The sequence below is a fragment of the Microchirus variegatus genome (assembly GCF_963457635.1).
Source record: "Microchirus variegatus genome assembly, chromosome: 3".
Taxonomy (NCBI): domain Eukaryota; kingdom Metazoa; phylum Chordata; class Actinopteri; order Pleuronectiformes; family Soleidae; genus Microchirus; species Microchirus variegatus.
The window spans coordinates 33,292,275-33,302,372 of NC_139804.1; the positions used below are offsets into that span (position 1 = coordinate 33,292,275).

Below are 10,098 nucleotides of genomic sequence, written 5' to 3' on the forward strand. Positions count from 1 at the left end.
ATGGCGCCACAGCATAAACACATTTTTTTTCAAAGTTTCAAACCATCAAAGATAAGAAATCCTTCTGCATCACATGGAGACAGACACATTAGTTCACTGACGCTGTTGTAGAATATTTAGTTTTAGATTTTAGAGGTGAGAGAATATGTTTTTGTTTGTTTTTCAAGATTTATTTGTTAAAGTTATCGACACACATACTGAGTGAGGAGAACAGGAGAGTGAGGCGCCTTCGGTATTGGTTCATTCAATTTGCCCATCACCCTATACCTGCCGAACACAAGATCCACAGGTAGTCGGCTCCCCGATACCTACAGTAGACAAAGAGGTGTGAAAACACCGCCTGGAATGGCAGACTCTTTGTCTATTGGAGAAATCTAAAAGGGGAGTTGAGTTGCTTAGGTATAAATGTGGAGGGCTCCCTTTGCTCTGGGTCTTTCTCCAGCTAGGATCACTCCTGTGAAGATTGACCTTTTCCTTGCAATGAAAATAAAAACTTGATGACCGTTTCTCTATTTCATTCTTCACCAGCAGCAGATAATTTCCACAACAATTCTCAGCGGTGAGGAGGATCTAAAGCTCAAAACTCAAGGACAGAATGTCCAGAATGTAAATGCATAAAATGAAATATCTTTGACAGTGATAGTGGCAGACCATGGCCTAGTCACTAGCAAAGGAAGCTTTGCTGGTTTGAATCCCAACGGGTCAAGAGCTGGGGGGGGGGAACCTTTGAGCAAGGGACAAAATCCCTGGCCACCTCTAAAGCGGGAGAAGTCAAAGGAAAGGAAAATCTTTTATTGTCATTTTCATCAATATTATCAGAAAAACTAAAGAATTCCTCGTAACATTATCAGCTCAAGATAAGACATGTTTTCATATTTTCAGACAAATTTTACATAATTTGGGTAAAAACTGATTTGATAAAACACATGGTAAGCTGTATGTGTATATAAAGAATGTATAAATAGACAACAGAATAAGAAAGTGAAGGTGGAGGACATGGGCTGATTGTGTGAAGTCCTAGAGTTTGAGACAGTCAAGCAAAAGCAGGTGAGTCGTTTTCTAATTTCATGGGAATTTTTCCAAACATTGAATATTTCCATTTCAGGTGATGAATCCACTCACTACATTCTCAGGAAGAAAATGTCCTGTGTTGCTCCATACAAGGAACATCAGAGGGGTTTTACACTGGAATGACGTGTCACAGTGTAACAGAAGAAAACATTTTTGCACATTTCTCTGGATGTTATAACGGGAATAGACGTCACGTGATGTCCTCTGCAGCCGTTGGTCATTTCCTGTCGTGTCAGCACGTCGTCCTCTGAGCTGTGACGTCTCTGTGTCAATATTGGTTTTTTTAAGGCAAAAAACGATCGATAGATAAACTTCGTCCCAGTCGTCCATTTTACCACAAAACACAAGTCACTGTATGTTCTCTCTGGGGGATATTTGAGAGACAAAAGAGGACATAAGGGGGACGTTAGGAGACGCCAAGAGACAACACGAGATAACAAGAGACAGCAAGGAGACGTCAAGAGACTAAAGAGGACGCGACAGGGGACATTAGGAGATAACTAAGGACAACAGGAGGAGACGGAAGGAGACAACAGGTACAAACAGGACAGGTGGACGTTCAAAAACAATATGGACAATATGGTTTGAAAATGTCCTGTAGCAGGTCACTTTCTTTATCCACAGAGACAAAGACGATGATGTCACTTGTGACTGTCTGCAGTCTGCTGCTCTGCTATGACATCATCCAATGCACAGGTGAGACACACAGACAGTATAGGTGAGACAGACCTGGTGATGGACAGACAGGTGAAACATCTCTGCGCCTCCTCCTCAGTGTTCCTGGACCCTCCCTCAGCAGGTCAGGTCCTTCACTCCTCCACCAGGAGGCGCCGTGCTAACGCCTTCTTAGAGGAGATCTTACCTGGAGACCTGGAGCGGGAATGTTATGAGGAGATGTGCTCCCAGGAGGAGGCGCTAGAGATCTTCCAGACCAAAGAGACCATGGTAACGAGAATAAAGCATGTGTGTGTGTGTGTGTGTGTGTGTGTGTGTGTGTGTGTGTGTGTGTGTGTGTGTGTGTGTGTGTGTGTGTGTGTGTGTGTGTGTGTTCTTGTAGTTGCAGCATACTGAGGACCAGTGAGGGTTTTTAACCAACAAAGTGAGGTCATTTTTACGGAGGGAGGACATTTTGGCCGGTCCTCACTTTGTTTTCATTGGAATCACTTCCTTAGGTTGTAAACATGCTATACTCAATTTGTCAAAAAAAAAATCAAATTTTGGACGACATGGTATAGTAGTTTTCAAAAATTTTGGGCACATTTTTTTTTCATGACGTTTTTGTCAAATTTTGGACCAACAATTCTTGGTCAATTTATTTTTTCAAATTTTGGACGACATAGTATAGCATGACGTTTTTGTCAAATTTTGGACCAACAATTTTTTTGTCAAAGATTTTTTTCAAACTTTGACCCAAAATTTTGGGTACATTTTTTTTCAAATTTTGGACGACATAGTACAGTATGAAGTTTTTGTCAAATTTTGGACCAACATTTTTTGTCAAAGATTTTTTTCAAATTTTGGACGACATAGTATAGTATGACGTTTTTGTCAAATTTTGGACCAACAATTCTTGGTCAATTTATTTTTTCAAATTTTGGACGACATAGTATAGCATGACGTTTTTGTCAAATTTTGGACCAAAAATTTTGGGTAAAATTTTTTTTTAATTGTGGACGACATAGTAGCGTATGACGTTTTTGTAAAATTTTGGACCAACAATTTTGGGTAAAAAAATTTTTTAATTTTGGACGACATAGTTTAGCATGACGTTTTTGTCAAATTTTGGACCAACAATTCTTGGTCAATTTATTTTTCAAATTTTGGACGACATAGTATAGCATGACGTTTTTGTCAAATTTTGGACCAACAATTCTTGGTCAATTTATTTTTTCAAATTTTGGACGACATAGTATAGCATGACGTTTTTGTCAAATTTTGGACCAACAATTCTTGGTCAATTTATTTTTTCAAATTTTGGACGACATAGTATAGCATGACGTTTTTGTCAAATTTTGGACCAACAATTCTTGGTCAATTTATTTTTTCAAATTTTGGACAACATAGTATAGTATGACGTTTTTGTCAAATTTTGGACCAACAATTCTTGGTCAATTTATTTTTTCAAATTTTGGACGACAAAGTACAGTATGACGTTTTTGTCAAATTTTGGACCAACATTTTCTGTCAAAGATTTTTTTCAAACTTGGACCAAAAATTTTGGGTACATTTTTTTTCAAATTTTGGACGACATAGTATAGCATGTCGTTTTTGTCAAATTTTGCACCAACAATTCTTGGTCAATTTATTTTTTCAAATTTTGGACGACATAGTATAGTATGACGTTTTTGTCAAATTTTGGACCAACAATTCTTGGTCAATTTATTTTTTCAAATTTTGGACGACATAGTATAGCATGACGTTTTTGTCAAATTTTGGACCAACAATTCTTGGTCAATTTATTTTTTCAAATTTTGGACAACATAGTATAGTATGACGTTTTTGTCAAATTTTGGACCAACAATTCTTGGTCAATTTATTTTTTCAAATTTTGGACGACATAGTATAGCATGACGTTTTGGTCAAATTTTGGACCAACAATTTTTTTGTCATAGATTTTTTTCAAACTTGGACCAAAAATTTTGGGTACATTTTTTTTCAAATTTTGGACGACATAGTACAGTATGACGTTTTTGTCAAATTTTGGACCAACATTTTCTGTCAAAGATTTTTTTCAAATTTTGGACGACATAGTATAGCATGACGTTTTTGTCAAATTTTGGACCAAAATTTTTTTGTCTAAGATTTTTTTCAAATTTTGGACCAAAAATTTTGGGTAACATTTTTTTTTAATTTTGGACGACATAGTAGCGTATGACGTTTTTGTCAAATTTTGGACCAACAATTTTGGGTAAAAAAAATTTTTAATTTTGGACGACATAGTATAGCATGACGTTTTTTGTCAAATTTTGGACCAACAATTCTTGGTCAATTTATTTTTTCAAATTTTGGACGACATAGTATAGCATGACGTTTTTGTCAAATTTTGGACCAACAATTCTTGGTCAATTTATTTTTTCAAATTTTGGACGACATAGTATAGCATGACGTTTTTGTCAAATTTTGGACCAACAATTCTTGGTCAATTTATTTTTTCAAATTTTGGACGACATAGTATAGCATGTCGTTTTTGTCAAATTTTGGACCAACAATTCTTGGTCAATTTATTTTTTCAAATTTTGGACGACATAGTATAGTATGACGTTTTTGTCAAATTTTGGACCAACAATTCTTGGTCAATTTACTTTTTCAAATTTTGGACGACATAGTATAGCATGACGTTTTTGTCAAATTTTGGACCAACAATTTTTTTGTCAAAGATTTTTTTCAAACTTGGACCAACAATTTTTTTGTCAAAGATTTTTTTCAAACTTGGACCAAAAATTTTGGGTACATTTTTTTTCAAATTTTGACGACATAGTACAGTATGAAGTTTTTGTCAAATTTTGGACCAACATTTTTTGTCAATTTACTTTTTTTCAAATTTTGGACGACATAGTATAGTATGACGTTTTTGTCAAATTTTGGACCAACAATTCTTGGTAAATTTATTTTTTCAAATTTTGGACGACATAGTATAGCATGACGTTTTTGTCAAATTTTGGACCAACAATTTTTTTGTCTAAGATTTTTTTCAAATTTTGGACCAAAAATTTTGGGTAAAATTTTTTTTTAATTTTGGACGACATAGTAGCGTATGACGTTTTTGTCAAATTTTGGAACAACAATTTTTGGTCAATTCTGGTCCTCACTTTGTCAGCAACCCAGTCCTCAGTATGCATGTGTGTGTGTCAGAGGTCACGGCAGGTGTTTAATCGTCACTGTTTTTGTTCACAGCTGGAGTTTTGGTACAGATACAAACGTAAGTACATCCTCATCCTCATCATTTATCCCTTCTTCGTTTATGGTTCTCAAACCTGCATCTAGAGGCTATCAGAGGAACTGCAGCAAGCCAACATAAGATAGAGTATCATCAGCGTAGAGCAGTGATTCTCCAAAACACTGAGCTTCATAAACAGCACTTTAGTGAGAAACTGCATCTACAGCCTTTTTTCAACAGTTGGTTTATTTACCATGACCGATGGTGTCGTGACATCCTTGTAAACAAATGTAATGTTACACATCTGAACGAGTCGTGCTGCTTTCAAGTGTTGCTTCTTCGTGTCAAAGGGTTGAACCCCTGTCGGACCAACCCGTGTCTGAACGGTGGCATATGCACCATGGAGCGAGAGGTCTTCCTGTGTCTCTGTCCTCCACAGTACCGCGGCAAGACCTGCGAATCAGGTAAACACCAAAACCAAAACAAGACCCTGGGGAATTAATACACCAGAAAACCAGTAGCCTTGATGTGTGCTCTGTGATTGTGTTGCAGAGGTGTTGGAGTGTCGCTATAAAAATGGAAATTGTTTACAGTATTGCACGGACCTGCCAGGGGGCGCTGGAGTACAGTGTGGCTGTGCCGACGGATTCCAACTGGAGTCTGACGGACAGAGTTGCACCGAAACTGGTGAGAATCAGGGCTTTTTTCTACGTCCGTGAAAAGCTATTTCACATTTACTACTCAGGCGTACTTAATCTCAATCTCAATCTCGATTTCTTTCCAAAAGTGACAATTTCTCAGCAGGAGTTCACCACCTTTTGTACGTCCTTGTATTCGTTGAGTGCGATGAGTTGTACGTGTGTGTGGGGGTACCAGGGCATCTTCTCGCATAATCGCTAATAAGTTTCCATGGTTGGCGTCTTCTGGATTGTCTCATTTGACTAAAACAAGAGTGCGCCACCCACTGGATTGGACAGTATTGTGCTCCATGAAGAAAATATTTTAACATCTTAAATAAATCTACCTCTACTCTGAGGTGGTGGGAGGGGCTTAAACTCAAATTCTGCTCAGGGCCCCATAAAGGCTGATCCTCTGGCCCTGGTCCTAGTGGACCTCTGTAGCCCTCACAGTACCATCGTCACACTGTATCTACTGACAAAGGGAACCTGTTCAGAACTATCTTTTTGTCTCTTGTCTCTCCCTCCAGTGTCTTTCCCGTGCGGTCGTCAACGGACCCAGGCGTGGCACAGAGGACGCTCTCTTTGGGACAACGCCACCATGAGGACAGAGGACAACAGCACAGAGGGCTGGGATGTTCATCTGAACCTCACGGAGAAAGAAGACAAGAGGACGACGGTGAACACAACTGGAAACAACACAGCAGCTGAGACGGGGGCGGAGCAAGGAGGCGGAGTCGATCTGCGGATTGTGGGTGGAGACCTGGAAACACCAGGGGGGAGTCCCTGGCAGGTGAGGAGACATGAACGATGAGTTTAAAGGGGGAGTTCAGGTATTTTTGAAGTGAGGTTGTGTGAAGTTCTGGGACATCGTCTTGTGTGTGTGTTTGTGTCAGGTTCTGTTTCACAGGTCTGACGGTTATGGTTTCTGTGGAGGAACTCTGGTCTCTGATCGATGGGTCATCTCAGCTGCTCACTGCTTCGAAGAGTCTACAGACTACGTTACCATAGGTATGTGTGTGTATTTGTATATGTATATATATGTGTCATTGCGAGGACCGACCAAATAAAAGGTGAGGACAATTTGGGATAGTAAGGACATTTTAGCAGCTCTTCACAACTTCAAATGACCCTTTAAGGATTAAGACACACACAGTTAAAAAAAAAAAAAAAAAAAAAATCCAAAATTGGACAGAAAAGTTTTTAAAAAAATGTGTACAACATTTGACAAAAAGGCAAAAAAAAAAATTTGACCTAAATTTGACAAAAAGGCAAAAAAAAAACATTTTGACCAAAATTTGACAAAAAAGTCAAAAGTATGTCGTCCAAAAATTTATAAAAAAATGTCATAATATAGTTTGTCATCTAAAATTTGACAAAATTAAAAAGAAAAAGAATTGTCCAAAATTTGCTTAAAAAGTCATGCTATAGTATGTGCAAAGGACATATTGGGAAAATAAGGACATTTGAGCAGGTCTTCACAACTTCAAAGGACTTTTTAAGAATTTAGACCTGGTTTTAGGGTTAGAATTAGCTTTATATCAGGGTTAGGTTAGGGTTACACGTGTGTATGTGTGTGTTATTTATATGACATATTTTGTGCAGTGAGTGTGTTATTTTCACACTTTCTGCACATTATTCCACAATTTCACAGATACTGATATTTTGCTGTGTTGCTTCAGCTGAATGAAATATTCCACAAGTTGTCCTCCATCTCTCTCCGTCTCCGTCTCTATAGGTGACTATGATAAAGGGCGTCCTGATAAAGACGAGCAAGTGATAAAGATTCAGAAAATCTTCGTTCATCCTCATTTTCACTCCTACACCTTCGACAGTGATATTGCTCTCGTCCTCCTTGCTCAGCCTGTCCGCAGAGGTTCCACTGCTCTCCCGGCCTGTCTCCCCAACAACCACCTGTCCAAGTACTTGCTCAGGGTAAAATATTGGAATGATGTGACTGAAAGTCGGTCTTCTATATTAACAAGCAATGACAAACACAGACACAGGTTTTTATTTAGAGTTTAGTAAGGTTTCCAAAATGTGACAAAAAAGTCATAAAAAATGTTTCAAAAATTTAACAAAAAAGTCATACTTTAGTATGTTCAGTATTTTTTTTTTAATTGGCAAAGAGTCAAAAAGTTTTTGTTTTTTACACAAAAAGTTTTTTTTTTTCACAAGAAGTTTTTTTTAATTATTTTTCTTTATTTTAGTAAATCGTCCAAAATTTGGCAGAAAGTCTAAAAAAATTGTCAAAAAGTCATAGGTTAGTATGTCGTCCCAAAATTTACAAAAAAAGTTGGCCAAAATTTTTATTTTTTTTAAAGAATCAGTCTTCTATGTCGCCAAAAAGATGTTTTATTGCGCAAAAAGATTTTTTTTTCAATTTTTCTTCAATTTTTCCTTTATTTTAGCAAGTCCGAAAGAAATTGACTAAAAAGTTGTTGTTTTTTAATTGACAAAGAGTCATAGGTTAGTATGTCGTCCAAAACTTGACAAAACTAAAGTAAAAAAAGTCGACCAAAATAGGTCAAAAATTTGTCAAAATGTAAAAAAAAATAATTGTCAAACATTTGACACAAAAGTCATAGTCATAAGTTGACCAAAATGTATTTATTTTAAAAAGGTCAGTCTCAGTATGTCGCCAAAAAGTTTTTTTCTGCGAAAAGTGATTTTTTTCACAATTTTTTTTTCTCACAAAGATTGTTTTTTATTGTTTCTTTATTTTTGTAAGTCGTCCAAAATGTGACAAAAAAGTCATACGTTAGTATGTCGTCAGATTTTGGACAACATACTAAAACATAGTCACTAAACACTTACTGTGACTTTGACCCGTAAAAGATGTGTGTGTGTGTGTGTGTGTGTGTGTGTGTGTGTGTGTGTGTGTGTGTGTGTGTGTGTGTGTGTGTGTGTGTGTGTGTGTGTGTGTGTGTGTGTGTGTGTGTGTGTGTGTGTGTGTGTGTGTTCTCAGAAAGGCACCTGGGGCGTGGCGTCAGGTTGGGGTCTCACTCGATACTTGGGCAGGTCGTCACGCTTCCTGAGGAAGGTGACGCTCCCGGTGGTCAGTTACGAGGCGTGCACCGCCTCCACTGATCAGGTGCTCAACTTGCTCACGAAACCAAGCACATGCTCTCAAATCACTGCTCAGTTATGAGGAACTAAATACATTTTTATTTTACTGATAAAATGTTTAACTTTTTTACAACCTGACATTTTCAAGTTTGACAAGCCATGACGTATGCTGTGTGTCTCCTGCAGGTGATCACAGACAACATGTTCTGTGCTGGTTACCTTGAAAGAAATATGGACGCCTGCAGTGGCGACAGTGGAGGACCCTTTGTGGTGAACTACAGAGGAACCTGGTTTTTGACCGGCATCATCAGCTGGGGAGAAAGATGTGCTGCTCAGGGGAAGTATGGAGTTTATACTCGACTGGGAAACTACCTGAGTTGGATAAGAGACACCATGGAGAGAGCCGATCTAAACGGAACCATGAGCTGAACGAGGCCCGAACAAAAGTGATGGCTCATTAATCATTAAACATTAAATCACATTTTCTGTAGCTGATCAAACCAAAAACACTTTGATTGTAATCAGTGACTGTTGAGTTTAATACAAATGACTGTAAATACATGTATGTTTGATAACATGATGTGATAATGTGGGTTTTTTTTGTTACTTTATTTGACATGGTACATGTTAATGAACAAACCTGAATAAATATGATATGTAAACATTCTGGATTAAACCTTAAATAAAAAAAATAAAAACTCTTTTACTTTGAAATTCTGTAAAATATTATCATGATTGTCAGTCAGTTTGCAAATGTGTTTATTTTGATGAATAAAGGAGTGTAAAACAAAAAGCAGTAACAGCATAAATGTAACATACGAAAAAAAACAAGTATTTTAAATACACATTGGAGTGTTGATGATTAATAGATAATATATAATAAACAGAGATTAATAAAGATAAATGGCGTCCAAAAATTGACAATTTTTTTGAAAAAAACATTTGGTCTGAAATTTGACAAAATGTCATACTATGTTGTCCAAAATGTGACAATTTTTTGAAAAAAAAATTGCTCCAAAATTCAACAAAAACGTCATACTACGTTGTCAAAATTTGACAATTAAAAAAAAAAAAAAATGTTTGGTCCAAAATTTTACTAAAAGGTCATAATATAACATGTCATCCAAATATTGACAATTAAAAAAAAAAAAAAAAAAAAACGTTTTTGGCCCAAAATTTGACAAAAATGTCATACTATACTATGTTGTCCAAAAAAGAAATGTGGTCCAAAATTTCACAAAAATGTCAAACTATGATAAAAAAAATTGGAAAAAAATTGGCCCAAATTTGACAAAAATGTCATACTATACTATGTTGTCCAAAATTTTTGAAAAAAAAATGTGGTCCAGAATTTCACAAAAACGTCAAACTATGATAAAAAAAAATAAAAAAAAATTGAAAAAA

At 36.7% G+C, this 10,098-nt stretch overlaps 1 protein-coding gene across 1 annotated transcript; it reads left to right on the forward strand.

Annotated features, from left to right (window-relative positions):
• Positions 1-1,709: 1,709 nt before the first annotated feature.
• LOC310925112 (coagulation factor X) lies at positions 1,710-9,123 on the forward strand (the record flags this gene model as incomplete). Its single annotated transcript, XM_083886982.1, has 10 exons — positions 1,710-1,767; positions 1,847-2,016; positions 4,966-4,990; positions 5,299-5,412; positions 5,501-5,635; positions 6,156-6,418; positions 6,522-6,636; positions 7,364-7,560; positions 8,594-8,719; positions 8,881-9,123. The coding sequence occupies 10 exons, from the start codon at positions 1,710-1,712 to the stop codon at positions 9,121-9,123; spliced, it is 1,446 nt and encodes a 481-aa protein (XP_083743108.1).
• Positions 9,124-10,098: the final 975 nt, after the last annotated feature.